The sequence below is a fragment of the Otolemur garnettii genome, unplaced genomic scaffold (assembly GCF_000181295.1).
Source record: "Otolemur garnettii isolate 467f Iridium unplaced genomic scaffold, OtoGar3 scaffold00032, whole genome shotgun sequence".
NCBI lineage: Eukaryota > Metazoa > Chordata > Mammalia > Primates > Galagidae > Otolemur > Otolemur garnettii.
The window spans coordinates 2,136,382-2,157,918 of NW_003852427.1; the positions used below are offsets into that span (position 1 = coordinate 2,136,382).

Genomic DNA, 21,537 nt, shown 5'->3' on the forward strand with positions numbered 1-21,537 from the left:
GGAATTGAATTGACTGGTACTTTGACTTCCCTGCCTCCAGAATGTGAGAAAATAAATTTTGGTCAGCATAGTGGCTCACACATGTAATCCTAGCATTCTGGGAGGCCAACGCAAGAGGATCACTTGAGCTCAGAAGTTTAAGACCAGCCTGAGCAACAGCGAGACCCTGTCTCTTTAGAATAGAAAAAAATAAGCCAGGTGTTGTGGCAGGGGCCTACAGTCCTAGCTCCTCAAGAGGTTGAAGCAGAAGGACCACTTAAACTCAGTAATCTGACAGGCTAATGTCATGGCACTCTAGCCTGGGCAACAGAGTGAGACACTGCCCCCACCCCCACAAAAAAAATCTGTGGATTAAGCCACTCAGTCTGTGGCATTTTGTATGGCAGCCCAAGCAGACCAATATAAAACTCAACAACAGATTTTTTTGTTTGTTTTTTTGAGACAGAGTTTCACTGTCCCCCTGCGTAGAGTGCAATGGAGTCACAGCTCACAGCAACCTCAAACTCCTGGGCTCAAGCAATTCACTTGCTTCAGCCTCCCAAGTAGCTGGGACTACAGGAACCCACCACAATGATGGTGATTTTTTAAAGACGGGGTCTTACTCTTGCTCGGACTGGTCCTGAACTTGTGAGTTCAAGCAATCCACCTGCCTCAGTTTCCCAGAGTGCTGGGATTATAGGCATGAGCCACCATGCCTGGCCAACAACTGATGTCTTAAAATGCACACACACACCTTTGTATTTTTTAAGGTTGAGGGTACCACCAATAAACTGCTTCTTACAAGTTGTGTGTGAAGGTATGCTAAAGACGCATACCTGGAAGGGCACAAAGCCACTCCTTTGAGTGTGACTTTCTTTTACAGTTGTCTTCTACATCAAGTACATATTTTTTCACTATGAAAAATCATATCCTGATTTACAATTTTTGCTCTTTCTTAAAAAATACCAGCATAGGGAAGCTTATTTCCTTTCTTTTATCCAAATGTATCAAGCTCTAAACTCAATGTAGGGAACATCTTGAGAAAATATTTTACCCTTTTCTATATGGTGCCACTTAACAAAAACACATACTGTAAGAGAAGTATATAAATGATTAAAAGTTGAATTCAAAAATTATGTTTCTGAGAATATAACATGGGAGATATAGTCTCTGAAATAGGTTTTTCCTTTTTTAGATTGTTCAGGCATACTATTATACTACTTACTGTTTTTCTGGTTGAACCACTGCAATTTTCCTCTGTTTATGTACTGTAAGAAGAAAACAAAAATATAAATTCCAAGAAAAAATAATAAGACAGAGAAAAATATAAATATATATTAAGCTTACACTAGTATATTTAAATCATGATTCTGTGTGTGTGTGTATGTATATATACACACACATACACAAATACAATATACACACACACAACTAGCAAGTACTATAAATTAGAGCTTATGTGTCTAAATATCTAGATTAAGGTACATTTTCTGGGTAGAAATTTTTAGACAAAGGCCAAACACTTTTTTAAGGCTCCCTATGTTAATCAACTATAAATATTTATAAGCAAAAATAGATATTCAAAACAAAAACTGACTCGACAAGGGTGCCCAAGCCCATTCAATGGAGAAAAGGCAATCTTTAGCAAATGATGCTGGGATAGCCACATGAATGAAGTTGAACCCTTACCTTTTATTATATATAAAAATTAAGTCAAAATAGACCACAGATCTAAACATAACTAAACCTATAAAACTCTCAGAGAAAAGCCTGGGGGAAATCTTCTTGACCTAGGTTTGTCTATGATTTTTTTTTACCATATGACTCACAATTCCACTCCTGGGTATACACCCAAGGAAAATGAAAATATACATCCACATAAAAACCTGCACACTAATGTTCACAGCAGCATTATTCTTAAGAGTCAAGAAATGGAAACAACCAAAATGTCCATCAACTGATGAAGAGATAAACAAAATGTGGTATATCCCTACAATCCAATATTACTCCACTATATATAAAGGAATAAAGAACTGATACATACTACAACATGGATGAATTCTGAAAACATTATGCTAAGTGAAAGAAGCCAATCACAAAAGACCATATGTTATATGATTCCATTTATATGAACGGTCTAGAATAGGCAAACCTACAGAGATAGGAAATCTATTATTGGATGCTTAGGGGGTGTTGACTGCTAATGGGTATGAAGATTTCTTTCTGGAATAATGAAAATGTTCTCCAATTGACTATGGAGGTAGTTGCACAACTCTGTGTCTATACTAAAAACACTGAATTGCATACTTTAAAGGAGTGAATTTCATGGTATATAAATTATATCTCAATAAGCTGTTTAAAAAGGGAGATGTGGGATGTCACTTTCAAGATAGGTTGCAAAAACACTCTGGCTCCCATCTTGCTCAAGCTCTCTTCCCTTCTTCACTCCAATGGAAGCAAGTTGCCATGCTGTGAGCTGCCCTACACAGAGGCCCACATGACAAGGAACTAAACAAAGCTTCCCACTAACACCCAGCAAAGAGCTAAGGCCCTCAGTCCAACAGCCCACAAGGAGTGAACTTGTGCTGTTATAGTATAAATGTTTGTGCCCACCAAAATTGATACTGAAATCCAATCACTAAAACGTGTTGTTATTAGGAGGCAGGGACTCTGGATGGCTCTTCCCTCATGATTCAGATTAGTGTCCTTATAAAAGAGACCCTAGAGACCTACTAATCTGTTCAAGAGAGGACACAACCAAGCAAGGCACCCTCACCAGACACTGAATCTGCTGATACCTTTATCTTGGATGTCCCAGCATCTAGAACTGTGAGAAATAAATTTATTTATTTAGTTCTTATTTGCAAATTACCCAGTTTATGGCATTTTATTATAGCAGGCAGAATGGACTAAGAAACTTGATAATAATCATCTGAGTAAACTTGGGAGCAAATCTTCCCCCAGTTGGGCCTTGAGATGACTATAGCCGTTGCTGACACCTTGATTATAGCCTGTGAGAGACCTGGATCCAGAGGACCCATGTAAGTTGCACTCAGATTTCTAACCCATAAAAACTTTATGGTATTAATAATGTTTGCAACAAGAATTTCCTATGTAGGAACAGATTAAGAGAATATCACCTTGTTCTTCTCTGAAATGTCCATATACCTCCAATTGGTAGCAATCATCCAACAAATTATTTAATAATCAGTTCTCTAATAGATACCTCGTGCTCGGCGAGGAGTGCTAAGGGGGTGGCCATTGGTTTCACACCAGCCCAAAGGAAATATATCCATGGATTCCACACTCACAATGCATTCAGGTATAGGCTTCTTAGAACCTGTTTGGAATTTTTTAAAAAACTTAATTTAGACCATTGAATAACTTTCTTCACAAATGACTTGTGAGACAATATAGTATTTTTACAGTAATACAGAAACAAGTCCTTTGAGCAAGTATCTTTTACACGGAAGTTAGACCTTTTCATGCATGATAAACATTAGGGAAAAAATGTAAACTCTTCCCCATGCATAACGTATAAGGACCAAAATGGGTATAGGTGAAATATGCAGGGTGACCCTTAGTAGGAAACAGCAATAAACAACTAGAACTACCACTGTTATTATTCAGATGATTAATAAATATCATAGTTAATTCCTTGAAATAACTGGAAACCAAAAGGCAAAAGTGACAGTTCTACTCAATGAGAACATCAGTTCTGTCACTCCAGGAATAGCCAGAAAGTAGAACAGTGAATTCAAACCAGGAATTTATTTGACAAGTTGCTTAGCAGGGGTTGCATAAAAGTTTACATTCAATATCTTCCTGGGCTTGGCACCTGTAGCTCAGCGGCCAGGGCAACAGCCACATACATAGAGCTGGTGGGTTTGAACCCAGCCCAAGCCTGCCAAACAATGACAACTACAACCAAAAAATAGCCGCGTGTTGTGGTGGGCGCCTGTAGTCCCAGCTACTTGGGAGGATGAGGCAAGAGAATCTCTTAAGCCCAAGAGTTTGAGGTTGCCGTGAACTGTGACACCACAGCACTCTACTGAGGGTAACAAAGGGAGACTGTCTCAAAAAAAAAAAAAAAAAAGTCTTCCTGGCAGGCCAGGTGCAGTAGCTCACACCTGTAATCCTAGCACTCTGGGAGGCTTAGGTGGGTTGACTACTTGAGCTCAGGAGTTCAATACCAGCCTGACCAATAGCGAGAGCCCATTTCTAAAACTAGCTGGACATTGTGGCAGGTACAGGTAGGTACTTAAGAGGCTGAGGCAAAAGAATCACTTGAGCCCAACAGTATTTGAGGTTGCTATGAGCTGTTATGCCAGGGAGCTTTACCAAGGGTGACAAAATGATACTGTCTCAAAAAAAAAAAAAATCTTCCTTGCAATCTGCATTAAATGTCAATTCTACAAATCAGAAACAGTAGGTACCTTCTCAGAGTCTGACCCTTTGGCAGCAAGATAAAAAGGAAACTTGGGACATAAATAGTAACTGTGGTGCTGAATACTCACACAGTGCCTTCAGTCCATAAACTGTTCAATCACTGGATATTACTTTTAGTGTAAAATGTCATTTCTACTTTATACTTGTATACTTCTTTGTTCTATTGGGTTGGCGCAACCAAAATACTGGATGTTCAATAAACAAGGTGTTAATGCTCATGCTTACCTATTTTGGTCACATCAGAATACATGCTATTTGGCTTATACTTTCCCCTTCCCCCAAATGGGAGGCTTGGTAGTAAAGAATTTTTATTCACATTCATTTCCTAAAATTTGAAATTTGAAAGCCAGGGACAGAAAATAAATTTTTAGCTTACATTCTTACATTATAAATTAGAAGTTTAAGCCACATTACAGGTACAGGAGTAAAAAAGGAGGAGCAAAGAAGAATAGCCACAGGAAGGCTTCTCAGGAATGCTGATACTTACCCTCCAGCTGGAGCCACAGGTAGGAGCCTCTCACTGAAGTAATGGTGGCAACACATACTTCTTCAGGGAGAAGAGGGTTCACCGCTTCAAGCTTCATGTTTTCCTTAAATTCATGCTCAGAAATTGACTAGAAAAATGAATGACTCAAATCCATTTATTGGATTAACACTCAGTATTAACTCAATGTGTTCAGCTATAAGACCTTTTTTAAGTAGTACTTATCCCTAGGTTTACTTTAAAGCTATAATTTATTTTGTGCTCTTTTGCTCTTAATGAAGCAACATGTCTGTCTTTGAGGTCAGATAGTCCTGCTTTACTGCTAGCTATATGACCTGGCCCAAGCTATAGAACTTCTTTTTTGCCTTAGTATTTTTCATCTGTCAGATGAAGTTGAGAATACCTATCTTGCTTGGTTATTATAAGGCATCAGTGAAAAGAGGTATCTAAGGTTCTGTGCCCTGAACCATGTGGCTCACTGTTGGTTCACTTCTGCTCCCCCAAAGGGCCCTATCATATAAGTAACTGCCTGGTTCATACCAGTATTTATCATGAAATACAGTCAGTATAAAGAATGCTTATGAACAGGGAAAAAGAAAAACTTTACATTGAAAAAGTTGTAGCTGTGGGGAGAGAATGGACAAGTGAACATCTGCATTTGATTGTTCTCTCTCCTCTCTGACAATCACTTAAACTAAAGTTGTTTTTCTTTTTTTTTTTTTTTAATTAAATCATAGCTGTGTACATTGATACTGTCATGGGGTATAGTGTGCTGTTTTTATACACAATTTGAAATATTTTCATCAAACTGGTTCAAAAACTTAACAAGATGTATGTATCAGGACAGGAAATAACATTTTATAGATTAGAATTTAGAATAGGGTGTAAAAACTAAATTAGCATATTAATGAAAGGTGCAGTAACGACAGCTAAGAACTAACAGAACCAGGTACTAGGAAACTGAAAATGGAGGAGAAATAGTCAAAACGAGAATTTGTTGAAAACATTCAAAAAGCTTGTAAGTCTTGCCCCTGGCTCCTCCACTCCACATCCCAAGGCAACCCTTTTTCTCCGCTACAGAAAGTGAGATGTACTCCTCAGAAGGGTAAGACATAAGATCCCTGGGCAGGAGGACACCAGGAACTGCTGAGAGCACGCATATCACACCCAAAATAGGAGTAAGCATATGGGAATGCTGTGAGGTCCAGCCCTTGCCTCTAACTACCAGGCAGAGGACTAGAAGAGACTCCTTATAGTAATATGACAAGCCCAAGAAGAGACACATAAAAATTTGGATTTAGGTTTCCCCAACAAATGGCCAGCCAGATCTTACCCTATAAGAAAGTTCATGGTTGACAAGTCCTGCCCACATGCTCAGAATTTCCAATCGGCTTTTTCAGTCTCTCATTCTTTTCTTTTTTTTTTAAAGTAACTTGATTTCAGGTTAATGTGAGGATATAAACAACCAGGTCAAAATATTTGATTTTGTTAGATAGACTCCCTCTAGTCTTCTTTTCTTTTTATTTATTTATTTATTAAGTCATATATACATAGATCATGAATACATTTATGCCTCTGTGGGATTTAATGTGTTGATTATTTGTACAAATTGAAGTACTTACATCCTACTAATTAACACAGCTTTCACCTCATTTACTTAATCACAGTGTTAAGACATTTGTGTTTAATACTTGATAGATTTGACTTAGACCCTTGCAATATGCTTCATAGGTGAGGTCCCACCATTAACCCTCCCTCTATTGAACCACTACCCTCCCTTCCTATCCTCCTTCCCTTCCCTCCTTCATCCTGGGCTATGGTTGTGATTCATCTCTCATATGAAAGTGTGAGTGATTATAAATTGGTTTTATAGTAGTACTGAGTACATTGGATATTTTTTTTCCATTCCTGAGATACTTTACTAAGAAGAATATTTTCCAGTTCCATCCATGTAAACATAAAAGAGGTTAAAAAAATATGGAACGCTTCATGAATTTGTGTGTCATCCATGCACAAGGGCCATGCTAATCTTCTCTGTATCGTTCCAGTTTTAGTATATGTGCTGCTGAAGGGAGCACAAGTCTTCTTTTCTTAATACAACCTGGGGGCAGTGCCTATGGCTCAAAAGGGTAGGGCGCCGTTCCCATATGCCGTGTTCAAACCTAGCCCTGGCAAAAAATGGCAAAAAAAAAAAGCAACAACCAAAAATTACCAGGTAGCTAAGGGGATGAAAGTTAGAGACTGAAACAGACAAAACAAGCAACTTGGAGAAAGCAGAGATTCTGTAAAAAGAAAACTTCCCAAAAGGTAGGGGTAGGATGGAGTGGGGGTGTTAATTAACATCCTTCTGAGAGATAAGAAAAACCAATGCATACTCAGACCAAGAAAATATGCTTTTAAAAATAAAGAACTATTCAAAGAAGAGATATAATTCCCCCCAAATAAAAAACATGATATCAAAACTAAAAAAGATAAAGTTTAGGAAGTCTTCCAGAAAACAAAATGAAAAGACTAAGAAAGAGAAGACAGGAAACAAAAGGTAAGAAAAGTAAAGGTTAGATTCAGAGGGCCAACATCAAAATAAAAGAAAGTCCAGAAAGAGAAGAGAGAAAATAGAAGGAAAGAAATCAAAGAAGTGATTCAAGAAAATCACAGACAGGCATAAGGATCCAGAGAGAACGTGTTCACTGAGAACCCAGTACAATGGCTGAAAAGAGGCCCACATCAAGGCTCATCACTACAAAAATTGGTGACAACGTGATTCTATAACCTTCCACAAGGAATAAAAGGCAGGTCATCTATAAGAGATCAAGAATAAGAATAGCTTTCAACTGACTTCTTGATAGCAACACTAAAAGTTGGAGAACTGAGCAATGTTCTCAAAATTCTGAAGTAAAATAACTTCCAAACCAAAATTCTATATTGAGCAAAACTATGAATTGAGTTACTATAGTGAAAGCATTTTCAAACACACAGTATCTACAAAAATTTATCTCCCCTGCACCCCCCTTACAGGAAGCTCCTGAGAGACAGGCTCCATCAAAACAAGAAAGAAGTACCACGAGACATATAAAACAGGGGATCCCAAATCACAAGAAAGGGGAGAGGGCAATTCCCTGGGTGACACTGAAGGGAAGTTCCATGATTAAAATATATGGCAAGCCTAGAGAGCAACCCATCCAGGGAGAGAGATCAGAGGTTGCTAAGAAGGATGCCTATAAAAAAATGTTAGGAATGACAGATTTGATGGTGTGACTGCCTTTGTGGAAACCGTAATGAGACGCTACTAGGAGATGTGGGAAGAGCTACCAAGAAAAATGAAAATTAAGCAAATAAAAACATGGCAATGATTAACTTGAAGACAAATAAAAAAGGAAACAATCATAAAATACTGCAAAATAATTGCGAACAGTATTTGAATATATATAATAATGTAAAATCTCAATTGAGATTTAACAGAAAATTTTAACTCTAAAGGAAGAAGAAGGTAAGACACAGGGGAAAGGTAATGTAATATACCTAAATGCTCACTTACATACTATAGAACCAAGAAACATGTCTAAAATTAATGACTCAAAAGATAGCAGCTTATTATTTTGAAAATGAAGAAAGACAAATGCCAGAATTACAGTCAGAAGAACAGGAGGTGGTTACTTCCAGGAAAGGAGAATTAGGGAAAGGAATAGAGTGGGACTGTGTTTTACCTTCTGCTATTTGGCCTTTTAAACCATATGCATATATTGTTTGGACCTTTGTATCTTTAAGTAAAAGCTTAATAATTTTTCTACACTTAATATGTCAACATTTTTTCATATTATCAGAATACCAAAAATAATTATGACATAAAATTTTAAATTCACATGATTTCAACTCCTAAGAAAAATTAAACTGATAAACCTGTAAAACTAACTTAATTAGTAGACTAACTGATTAACTTCTCTAGTAAATGTATTTTTCTTTTGACCATTTATTACAATCACCAAGGTGATTATTGGGTTGAGTGAAATGATTCCCTTCAGAGTAACAACCGTAAGGAGCAAGAGAAGCACAGCAGTGGTAGCAGCCCTGAAGCCAGCGGCCATGAGGGCTGTGAGGAGTTCTCACCGAAGGAAAGCACCTCTGGGGAGCAGCTTCAGCACCACACTGTTTGAGGTAGTCAGCCCAGTCAAAGTCCTGGCTCGGGTAGCCTAGGGAGGGGTAAAAGAACAACGAATCACACTACACCTACTTGCCTGGCTTTACCACTCTGCCAGGGGTCCACCCACAACTTCCAGGGCTACTAAGCTGATGCCTTTGATTATTTTAGAGATGGTAGAAAACATTCCATAAATCCAAAGCATTGTTAGTTTTATAAGAGACAGCAACTCTGGCCAAACCATACATAGTAACAACACAATGAGATTTTGGAGTAAATCAAAACTTTTAAATTTCAAAGAAGGCATTTATTTTGAATAGTTGTCAGCAATTTGCCAAAGAATTTAAGACAGTTGTAACTGGATTTGATCTGTATACATATAAATCCAGTCTTATTATGAATTCTATTAGGACTTGGGCTGTGAGGAAAAGTGATGGCAAATACTACTAACTGATCAGTGATAAAGCTATTCCCTTAAACATATCTTAGCTACTACTGATACAATGCTCTCAGCACTATTTTCAGATTCATGTTGTACAATAGAGTCAATACTTTCATAACCCAGACCACGAATCCATTTCGTAAAAAACATTGAACCTAACTCCCCATTTAAGTCTGCCAAGGCTCTTGCTGGAATCATTTCCTACACTGACAAAGGAGAACCTGAGAAGTTCTGTCAGTATTTTCTGCTATCTGCCTCTTAAAGAAATTGGGTAGTATTTATTTTTGTTTCTCCAGTAACAGGTTCAATGCCTAGATTATAGCAAATGTTCCCAAAATGTTTGCTGGATGAATGAAGACTAAATGGAGGACAAAAGGTTCTGCGTTTATAATCCTTGTTAACACCAAAGATTACTTCCAGAAGCCCAGCATTCCAACAGTCACTATGTAGACAGTGAAAGCATGCTTTGCCAAAAGCCTACATCTAATAATGTATAAACTGCCAAATGAATAATCGGATTTACTACTATAAAAAATCATAAACATCTGATGTTTTCTAGATACTCTTAAGTTTAAAAATATTAAAAATTTCAGTTAAGCTCAATTATGTTATAATTATGAGTCCTGATTAAAGGGTTAAAGACCTGTATGTTGCAAATATCAGGAAAATGAGCTGTTATTTTCCTGCCTATAGGCTCTCTGACCATAAAACTTCCCTCTGAAGAGTCCTCTTCCATGTTAAGGCCCAGATACCTAAAATTATCAATAATCTACCTTCTAGCTGGGATTCTATGGCCTCTTCTCAAAGCCAGATCCCAATGCTCATTGTGCATCCTACACACTTCTCTGTGACCTCCTCACAGATACAAGATGGGATGGACTAAGAAGCCAGCACAGAACCCAAGTTGGAACCTGGCCTTCCAGATGTTTATGAAGATATGTATATCAAAGTATAAGAAAGAAACATACTCTTTTCAACAGGTTTTTAGCTTGATTTTATAACTTTCAAATACGCAGATGCATGGAATTCATTTATACTTGTCTCAAGGCCCAAAATGTTAGCACAGACCAGGGCATGAGGAGAGGGACTAGAGCCAGGAGTGTCTGACATTTTTTCCCTTTTCCAACACATTGGAAAAAGAAGAGCTGTCCTGGGCCACACATTAAAAACACAAACACTAATGAAGGCTAATGAGCATAAAAAGGTCTGTGCATAATTTTCATGATATTTGACACCACAGATAAGCAAAATATTATGGGCCTCAAATAATCTGTATATGGCCGACAGACCACAGGTTGGACACCCCTGGACTAGGCAATGACATATGCCCCATCTTATTTCAGAGAAAAGCTCTCCAGTAACAACTCAGTAGTCAGTGCATACCTGGAGGGGGGCTGATGTGTAGGCCATTCTTCAGACTCCACTGCACAGGGAAGATGCCAGGACTATCAGCATGGCATACAAAGGATCGCCGCGTGTGGTTCTCAGGCCGCAAATCATCCATTTCCACCAGAAAGTACTTCTCATCAAATACCTGTGCACGCAAGTAACAGATAAAACAGACAAATGGTTTCTTATTATGTATGAAAGTCTGACAGTTAAGTCTGTAAAGTTGCCACCATGTGCTTACGCTGGCAGCACTGTATAATTAACTTGGTAAAATTTCCTAACCTCGTTATATCAGTGTCTCACAGTTGTGTTAGTGTTGACGTGTGGTGGTATCTTGCTGAGTGGTGTTTGTTACTGTTATTGTGTGTTTTTGTGTGCCAACACGAGAATGTCAGAGATTCAGTAAGAGCTACAAACAAACATTCAAAAATTTCTTGTTAAACTTGACAAGAGTGGAAGTTAAATCAGGGACATGTTAGTCCAAGTTTATGCAGATAATGTTGTGAAGAAAATGGCAGTGTACAAATGGATTAAATATCTTTCTGAGGGGAGAGAAACTGTCACTGATGAAAAGAGATCAGGGCAGTCAGTAATGAGCACAACCGATGCAAACATTGCAAAAATTCATTGAATTGTGCATCAAAATCATCAGCTGACTGTAAGAAACATAGCAGACCAAGTAATTATCCATAGAGAAACAGAAAAATCTTAAAAATTTCAGGAAAATCTGAAAATCTTGGCCAACAACTCATGGCTCTTGCATCACCATAATACACTAACTCACAGGGAGTCTATGAGGGAGTTTTTAGTCAGTAAATAAATAACTGTATTTAATAAATAACTCCCTGATCTGGTCCCCAGTGACTTTTTTCTTTCCTCACAGATAAAGGAAATATTGAAAGGAAGACATTTTGATGACGTTCAGGATGTGAAGTATAACATTATAAGAGTTTTGATGGCCATTCCAGAAAAAGAGTTCCAAAATGACTTTGAAGGCACTGGGAGCACGTGGAAGGTAACCATAGTGATATCCAGCAATGAGGTATGTAACACTTTTTTTTTTTAGAGACAGAGTTTCACTTTATCACCCTCTCGGTAGAGTGCTGTGGCATCACAGCTCACAGCAACCTCCAACTCCTGGACTTAGGCAATTGTCTTGCCTCAGCTGGGACTACAGGCACCCACCACAACACCCGGCTATTTTTTTGTTGTTGCAGTTTGGCCGGGGCCAGGTTTGAACCCGCCACCCTTGGTATATGGGGCTGGCACACTACTCACTGAGCCACAGGTGCCACCCAACACTTTTTCTAGGATCAGTTCACAAACTTAATTGTTCTACCTCAGATATGCATACTGAGTACTGTGTGTACATATATATGTGCACACGGTACATGTGCTTTTTCCTTGGCATAGTCAAACATGTTACAAAAGTTCATAGTCACAGAGTATTAATACCAAACACTCCATAAATGATAGCTCTGCATATAATATATAAACATATAATTACTATTTTAATTAAGTGCTTTCATGTATCAATTTAGTTTTAATCTTCCTACAATCTAATGAGGTAAGTACCATTATCAACTCCATTTTACAGAGAAGGAAAATGAGTTTAAAGAGAATTTAATAAATTGCCCTGGCTACAAAGCCAGAAAGAAAAGAAGCTAGATTCAAACCCAAGTAGTTATCTCCAAACAAAATTCGGTTTTAAGTTTAGTGAGGACTCAATTACACTAGTATGTATTAGGTTTTCAGATCTTAGCTTGCTTAGTTTCAAATACCAAAGAGAGAATTTTTTGAACCATCTCTGGCTTCTTACCATTCCATATCCCTTCAGACTCCAAATAGGGCCTCTGACCCTACTTGCAGGTTCAGAATCCCTTTCTCTAAGAATCTTCTTCTAAGATGGGAAAAATTTAAATCTTAACAAGTCAGATTATTCAGCACTAGGGTGACCAGACGTCTCACTTTTTAACAATTTGTTGTGTGTCCTGTGGTGTTTTAAAAAAGTCCCGATTTTTGGAAAGAATGTGTGAATGGACAGGAGAAGAGGAAAGGAATATGCGGTTTTCAGCTGCCATGTGGCTATTTCACCAGGATATGAGTTTTATATTATTTTTGTTAATTTTATAATGTTAAACTGTAATAACAAATAATTGTTGAGAAGTGATTATCGAGAACTGCTTATTAAAGTTTGCATTGTTGTCAGGCTCTGCCCTGCCCCCCCCCATGTTGTCCTGCTTTACCAATGTTAAAATCTGGTCACCCTATTCAGCACCCAAGTGACTATGCCTACTGTCACATTTAACCTTGGGTCTCCTTTTAGTAAATGAGCTTCTGCTCTGGCCCCTAAACCAAATCTTCTCCCTAATGCCTCAGCTGGAGTAACTGAGTAAATGTGCCTTGATAACCTGCTCAATTCTTGCAGTTACCTGTAACAAGAGCCTTACTTATTTTCTTTTTTTCTGAGATAAAGTTTCACCCTGTTGCCCTAGGTAGAGTGTAATGGTGTCATCATAGCTCACTGACATTTCAAACTCCTGGGCTCAAGTGATTCTCCTGCCTCAGCCTCCCAAGTATGCTGAGACTACAGGTACATACCACTTCGCCCAGCTAATTTTTCTATTTTGGGAAGAGATGGGATCTTGCTCTTGCTCAGGCTGATATCAAACTTCTGACCGCGAGTGATCTTCCCATCTTGGCCTCCCAGAGTGCTAGGATTACAGCTGTGAGCCACCATGCTTTGAGCCTTTTGCCAGTCTTTCAAAAGATAAAATCTGAATCTGGAATATCCTACCACCAGATCACATGATAGTAATTCCCTGATCCTCCTGCTCATCCCAGTAAGCCCTATACCTAGCTAGACCCTGATGACACTATCTGCCTTCAACTTCACAGATACTACAGTCTACTAAGCATTTAATCTTCTCCGCGTCGATACAGCTAGGCCTCCAGGTCCCTACTACTCTAGTGTCCAGGCCCTTGTCTGCTTTGGTTAGGATTACAAAGCTCTGAAGAAGGAAGGGGCCACAGAGAACAGAGCAATACAAATACAGAAGTAATTCTAGCCTCACAAGCTTAGGACAAAAAATGGGTTAGATAAGTAGAGGCTGAAGATCAAAACACTAACAATTTCCTAAACCAGTCACACTGACAGGGATTCTTATCAATGGACTTAGTTCCATTTTACCTTAACGATGGTAGCAGGAGAGATTCCAAAAGGAGACCAGGGGTCCACTGCTTCCAATTTCATATTTACAGCAAAAGTATGAATGCCAATAACTTGTTTATCCTGTAATGCAAACACCAAAAGGGATAAAACTATAGTACTTTTATATTAATTGTATACTCATATGTAATTGAATACTATTCTAATTGATTAAAATAATGGAACTGCCCAGCTTCTGGTAAATCCTATCATTTTCTCTTCAGGAAAAACATTTTTGGGAGTTTTGGGGAGCACAGAAAGTGCTCTTATTCTCTATATTTGGAACATACTACAACTTTTTTGGGAGTTTTTGGGAGCACAGAAAGTGCTCCTATTCTCTATATTTGGAACATACTATGGGATTATGAGGATCAAAACCATATTAATTTTATTAATATAAGGTAGGCCTATGTAGCTAAGAGTAGAAAAGATTCAAACTACTGTAAGAAAACCTGGATAGAAAATCAAGACAATTGTTAGAAAAAAACAAGGATGATCATAAGTCCAGCCTTAACTTCTCCTTCTCCTTCAGAAGTCATGGCACTCCTACTAACTATGGGGGATGGGGGATGGGGGTGGGTGGGGAGTTATTTTATGCTTTTCACCTTCCCAAATTGCTTTACTCTGGCTGTAAGGACCGCTCTAGCACATGTTTTTGTTTTTACCTTAAATAAATAAGATGGTAGTGGGTCTTCCTCCTCCTCTTTCACTTTGACCAAAATCTCTTGCCACTCAGCTTCATTTTTCAAATGTCTGATGGCTTTAATAAAATGTAACAACATACTTTAGATGATCAGAAAACCTATATACTTCTTAACTATTCTGAAAGCATTCACATAAAAAGTCACTTTCCACTGGACTAGGCCACCTCAAGCTATCCCCCTGGGTAGAGTGCTGTGGCATTGCAGCTCACAGCAACCTCCAACTCCTGGGCTCAAGTGAGTCTACTGCCTCAGCCTCCCAAGTAGCTGGGACCACAGGCGCCCACCACAACGCCTGGCTATTTTTTGGTTGCAGCCATCATTGTTGTTTGGCGGGCCCGGGCTGGATTCGAACCCACCACCTTAGGTGTATGTGGCTGGCGCCTTAGCCGCTTGAGCCACAGGCGCTGAGCCAATAAATGCAAATTGATTTAAACAATAACTCAAGTTTTAATATTATTAGAATTTATTTTAACCAACAATTTGCTATGAACTCAATTTTCTATATACCTACCTAAATGCTACCTAGAGAATTATTTTAATTTATTTTGGTTCAACATCAATATGGGTTGGGACAGAAGTCTATGAAGTATATCAATATGTGTGGAAAATTATAAAAGCAATGAAATCAAAAGAACAATAGGCATTTAATTTAACAATTCCACATAAACGTTCTTGTAATATCCCTAGTATGTGAACTAGCAAAGGTTTTTCTAATATATTAAATAACATATTTTTTAGTCTCATACATATTAATAACAACATAACAATAATGTAATAGTTACAAGAAAAATGTTCTATTACTCTTCACCTAATGGGGGCTGAAGCTCGTATCCCTGCTGAGCAGCCCAACCAACATGATGAAGAAATGGATCCAAGTAATACAACCAATGGTCAAAATTGTCAGAACTTTCAAGTCCTTCATAATGCAGCTTCAGCCTTCCACCAATGTTTTCTACTACAGTAACAATCCAAGTACTTAAAGAGTCCCGGAAATCTTGACATTCTAGCCTGGATCCTGGAGCAATGAGATCTAAAGGATTCCTTCCATTACGAAGCTGTAAGTTTAAAAAGTGAAATGATTAAATAGGAGAAGTAAATATAGTAATTTTATAAAATTCAAGTTCTAAATGATCTCAAACCAATCTTCATACTTTTTTACCCACTCAAAAGCCAGTGACACTGAATTGTCTACTATCATATAAGTCTTTCATAGTATTATTTCCAGGTAATATGAAAATGTTATCTTAAAGAAAATCTACCATTAATCCAACAAAATTATTCTAATAGGTCTTTTTCTCTAAGAATGTTTAGTTTCATTTATCAAAAATTTAAAAAATATCATCATTACTTTGTCTATGGTTATATATCATTAAAAAAAAATCAAACATGGACAAAAGTCAAAGTCTCCCATAAGCCCAATTCTGGGAAAGAACCACGATAAACACTCTGGGATACTCTTTTTGAACACAAAAGTCAATATACACTTCAACCAGTCCATCTCTCTCTTATTTTTTTGAAAAATGGGAGCACTGCATGTTGCTTCTCAATTTTTTCTCCACTTAGTACAATCACAGGATATGCTTCTATTACAGCATATTCAAATCTTCCTCATCTTTTACAGTGTTTTATGATATTCTATGTTACAAATGGGCAATAATTTATCCACCTACCTACTGACAGCATTTCAGCTATTCCTGATTTCTTTGTTACTTATTTCATAACACTGTTGTTGCTCTTTTTCTTTCTTTCTTTTTCTATCGCCTTGGCCTATAGAGTGCAATGGCGTCATCATAGCTCACTGCAACCTTAAACTCAAGGAATCCTCCTGCTTCAGCCTCCTAAATATCTGGGACTACAGGCATGTGTCACCACGCCTCGTTAATTTTTCTCTTTTTTCTAGACATGGAGGTCTTGCTCTTGTTCAGGCCAGTCTCAAACTCCTGACCTCAAGCCTCTAGCCTCAGCCTCCCCAGGCTGCTAGGATTACAGACGTTGAGCCACCATACCCATACATGAACACAGTAAAAGCTTTTGATGACTGATAGAAATGTTTTAACTCTTGCTAGGTATACAGAGGGTGCCCAAAAGAAGTGTACACATTTTAAGAAAAGAAAAAAACTGTATTAAAATTGTAATAATATATACCAATAACAAAAGATGAATATAAGTCATGTTTGACATCTGCAATTACAAGAGAGGCTTAAAGTGGTTATCATCAGCATCCAGACACTTCTGATTACAGCAAATTACTCCTTGAGCAACACTGACCACACTGTCCACTTGTGTCGCTACGTATGCCATTTCAATTTCTTCCCTAAGTACTGACAGTGCAGCTGGTTTCTATAGTATATTGTATCCTTTAAGGTCCCCCTGGGTGGAAGTCAAGGGGTGTTAAGTCAGCAGAATGAGGGGGAAACTCGGCTGCACTTCTTCGTCCTATCCATTGTCCTGGCAAATTCTCACTGGGATAAACTCTCAAATCGCAGCAGAAGTGCACCCTCAATCAGAGTTGTCTACATGGGTGGATATAATAATCTTGGGATGAAAACTCTCCATTTTTATGTTAAGAACCCTCATATGTTTGTTCGACCACCTCCTGTCTCACGGGCACATTGTTTGGTAGACCTCCTGTGGAAAGTGTTGTTGCTGTATCATGCATCTCAAACTAATCATGAATGCGTGTAATTGTTAGGTGTACTGGAAGTCCTACTGCATACTCGTGCCTCCATTGTTATTGCACATCCACAATGTTCTTGAATTTCAAATACCACTTCAAAATGGTCTTGTGCTCCTCTAGTAACAACTCATGCTTCTGCCATTTTCTCTGACTGTCCTGCCTGTTGCATGGTGATGTTAGCATTCATTTGATAAAGGCCATTTTTTGAGCAAATGTCAGAACACATATCGCTACTATAATTCAATTCAACTTTGAAGATAACATCTCTTAAAATGTATATACACTTTTGGCACCCCTGGTATATTAAAAACTATATTAAAGGATAGAAAAAGAAACACTCATTCCAAAGCTTAACCATTCTTACTACTCAACCTTACATTTTGTTGGTAGTAAAAACTACTCTGTGACACTGACCTACATGAACATACAAGAGAACATAGGAACAAAAGGAAGAATACATTCACAGGTAAAAGTTAGATTGGCAGGATCACGGTCAATGGACAACAGGATAATTTATTAGTTCATTTGTTCATCATGCCATTCATTAACTCATTCAAATTGTACTGAGGGTTTACTATGTGCCATGACCTTGCTAACCATAATGAAATAAATCATAATATAAAAAAAAGTTTGAAATAACAGTATTTGCCAGTCAATATTTAAAAGGAAATATGAATGGATCACAGAAATAAATGTTAAGAGCTAAACTAATAGGCCAGGCGCCGTGGCTCACTACCTGTAATCCAAGCACTCTGTCAGGCTGAGGCAGGTGGATCACTTGAGCTCACAAGTTCAAGACTGGCCTGAGCAAAGGCAAGACTCCATCTCTACTAAAAATAGGAAGACTGAGGCAAGAGGATCTCTTGACCCCAAGTTAGAGGTTACTATGAGCTATGATGCCATGGCACTCTACCTAAGGTGACAACTTGAGATTCTGTCTCAAAAAAAAAGAAAAGAAAAAGAGCTAAACCAATAAACTTCAAAGAAAATATAGAAGTAATACTTCTTGACCTTGGGTTAAGCAAAACCTTCTCAGATACAATACCAAAAGTACAAGCAAGGGCAGTGCCTGTGGCTCAAAGGAGTAGGGCACTAGTCCCATATTCCGGAGGTGGCAGGTTCAAACCTGGCCCTGGCCAAAAACTGCAAAAAACAAAACAAAACAAAAACAAAAACAAAAGTACAAGCAAAAAAATATATATAAATTGGAGTAAATCAAAATAAAAAACTTCTATGCTGCAAATGATAAGACAACCCACAGAATGGGGAAGAATATTTATAAATAACATCTGATCTGTACTTGTATACAGAATGTATAAAGAATTCTTAGAACTCAATAATAAAAGGACAAATAACACAATTTAAAAATAGGCAAAGACATTTCTCAAAAAGAGCACACAAATGGCCTATAAACAAAAACATGGTCAATATCATTAGCCATTAGGGAAATGAAAAAAAAAAAGAGATACCACTTTATACTTACTAGGATAGCTTTCATAAAAAGACAACAAGTGTTGGCAAGGATGTACTGCATTTCATATATGCCACAAAGAATTTTACCAGTATGACAGAAAGTGAGTGGATGTAACTTAGAAACCAATAACCAGTCATAACCAATAAATTAATTTCACAAAATCAAGAAATCTATCTTTACTAACAACTTCAAAAACCATACCATACTAACTTTAAAAAGGTACTAGGAGAAGGCAGGAGGTCGGAGTACATGGGTCGAGTGCCTTCCAAACAAAAGAAAAGGGCATCTCAAGTCACTTGGCATGGGAGTTACAAATGCCCACCCTGAAGCAGAATCAACCCCTGCTTAGTTCTAGAGTGAAAGCCTCAAAAGGCCTCATTTTCCAACTGTGTAAAAGAATTTGCAAAACTACATTTTTATATGTTAGCAACTAATTCAGAAATTTTTTAAGCCCCAAGCATGCCACCAATTTATAATCTTTGCGGGTAAGATTACTTATGAGTAACCTATGGCTACGTCTGTAGTAATAATGTTTATTTGCTTCAGGGTGGCAAATTAACAACCAACTTTAAGATTCCTAGGAAGAGTAGATGGGTTTTCCACACTGATCTGTCATGCAGTAATACTCACGCCCTCTAGCAGTGGAACAGGAGGACTACATGCTCCCATCAAAGTCTGCTGTAGAAACTCACCCCAGTTGGACACTTTATCCCTGATACCTAGATGAGGAAATAAAAGACTGATTACTCATGTCAGCCACAGAACACTGAGAAACTAGTGGATTATTACATTTCAAGATGTAAAGTTCTCTCACTTCTTGAGAACTTAAAAAGACAAAACAAAAAACAAAAATCCTTCTCTAGATAGAGCTACATTCTGGCTAAGTTTAATTAAGAGGGGCATACAAAACAAAGAAAAGAGCCCCAACTTCCTTTTACCATCATTTTATCCAAAAGGTGCCCACGTTATTTTTTATTATGAAAAACATCACACATACATAAAGTAGAGAAAATGTCATAATGAATGCTCATCTACTCTAGCATCAAAACTGTTACCTCACAGCAATCTGTTTCATCTAGGATAGCAGTTAGCAAATAATAACTTGTGGGCTAACTCCAATCTGCTATCTATGTTTGTAACCAGATTTCAAAGTTTACTGGAATATGACCATACCCATTTTGTGTATATATTGTCTGCGGCTGCTTTTACATTACAAAGGTAGAGTTGAGCAGCTGTGACAGAAACCATACGCCCAGTAAAGCCTAACATAGTTACTACCTGGACATTTACAAATAATTTGACAACACCTTGCCTATGCCCTCACAAACTCCACCCTGCCCAATCAAGGATCGTTTAGAAGCCAATCCCAGAGCTGGCAAAGTGGCTCGCACCTATAATCCTAGCACTCTGGGAGGCCAAGCTAGGTAGATCACTTGAGCTAAAGAGTTTGGGACCCCATCTTTATTAAAAAGAGAAAAGATTAGCCAGGAGGAATTGTGGCGGGTGCCTATAGTCCCGGCTCCTCAGGAGACTGAGGCAGGAAGACTGCTTGAGCCCAGGAGTTTGAGGTTGCCATGAACTGGGCTGACACCAAGATACTCTCGCCTGGGTAACAGAATGAACCCTGTCTCAAAAGAAAAAAAAGAAGAAGAAGAAGAAGAAGCCAATCCCAGATATCCTACAATTTCATTCATATATATTTCAGTTTTTTGGGGGGACAGAGTCTCACTTTGTCACCCTTGGTAGAGTACTGTGTCATCATAGCTCACAGCAACCTCAAACTTTTGGGCTCAAGTGATTCTCTTGCCTAAGCCTCCCCACTAGCTGGGACTACAGGCACCCACCACAACGTCCAGTTGTTTTTAGAGATGGGGTGTCACCCTAGCTTAGGCTGGTCTGGTACTCCTAAACTCAGGCGATCTGCCCACCTCAGCCTCCCAGAGTGCTAGGATTATGGGCATGAGCCATTGAGCCCAGCCTATTTCAGTATATATCTTCTAAAAAGTAACTTTTTACATAGCCACTAAACACCATCACAACTTAAAAAAATTAACAATCATCCTTAATATCAAATACATAGTCCATGTTCAAATTTCCCCAATTGTCTTACAAATGGTTTTTTCAAATTATTTTATCAAATCAGAATCCAAATAAGATCCACACATTATACGTGGTCTATAATTATACATGGTCTATAATTCCTTCTACTTCCTCCCCTCTTCTAAGTCTCTCTCTTTTTTTTTTTTTTACAGCACATTCATCAAGAGACTCAGCCTTTGTCTTATACAGAGTTATTCAGCGTCTGGTTTCATTGGTTGCCTCCTTCTGGCGACCCAACTGTTCTACTACTCACTATATTTTCCATAAATCAGTACTCAGAGCCAGAGGCTTGATCAAATTTGGCAGTGGGAAGAGGAGGGAGCAATAATGAGGCAAGAGTGGAATTATAGCCTCCTATCAATAGGCACATTCTGTCTGTCTGCCTCCTTTTGGGACATTAGCAGCTTTTATTTATTTCTTTACTTATTTTTTTTAGACAGTTTCATTCTGTCACCCCAGGTGCTGCAGCGTCATTATAGCTCACAGCATCCTCAAC

General features: G+C 38.2%; 1 protein-coding gene and 1 non-coding gene across 6 annotated transcripts in view; both read right to left on the reverse strand.

The window, feature by feature from the left end:
- Positions 1 to 21,537, reverse strand: part of SFMBT1 (Scm like with four mbt domains 1) — a 157,391-nt gene that overhangs the window by 21,151 nt on the left and 114,703 nt on the right. For all 5 annotated transcript variants that reach the window (XM_003789384.3, XM_023513023.1, XM_023513024.1 and 2 more), the window contains 9 exons: positions 19,572 to 19,660; positions 15,599 to 15,845; positions 14,752 to 14,846; positions 14,069 to 14,170; positions 10,873 to 11,023; positions 9,017 to 9,099; positions 4,916 to 5,042; positions 3,206 to 3,319; positions 1,205 to 1,247 (listed from right to left, as the gene is read on the reverse strand). In XM_003789384.3, the coding sequence (XP_003789432.1) occupies positions 1,205 to 1,247; positions 3,206 to 3,319; positions 4,916 to 5,042; positions 9,017 to 9,099; positions 10,873 to 11,023; positions 14,069 to 14,170; positions 14,752 to 14,846; positions 15,599 to 15,845; positions 19,572 to 19,660 (1,051 nt within the window). The remainder of the gene's footprint in view (positions 1 to 1,204; positions 1,248 to 3,205; positions 3,320 to 4,915; positions 5,043 to 9,016; positions 9,100 to 10,872; positions 11,024 to 14,068; positions 14,171 to 14,751; positions 14,847 to 15,598; positions 15,846 to 19,571; positions 19,661 to 21,537) is intronic.
- Positions 6,884 to 6,990, reverse strand: LOC111725174. Its single transcript, XR_002773304.1, has one exon. It is a non-coding gene; the product is annotated as a U6 spliceosomal RNA (small nuclear RNA).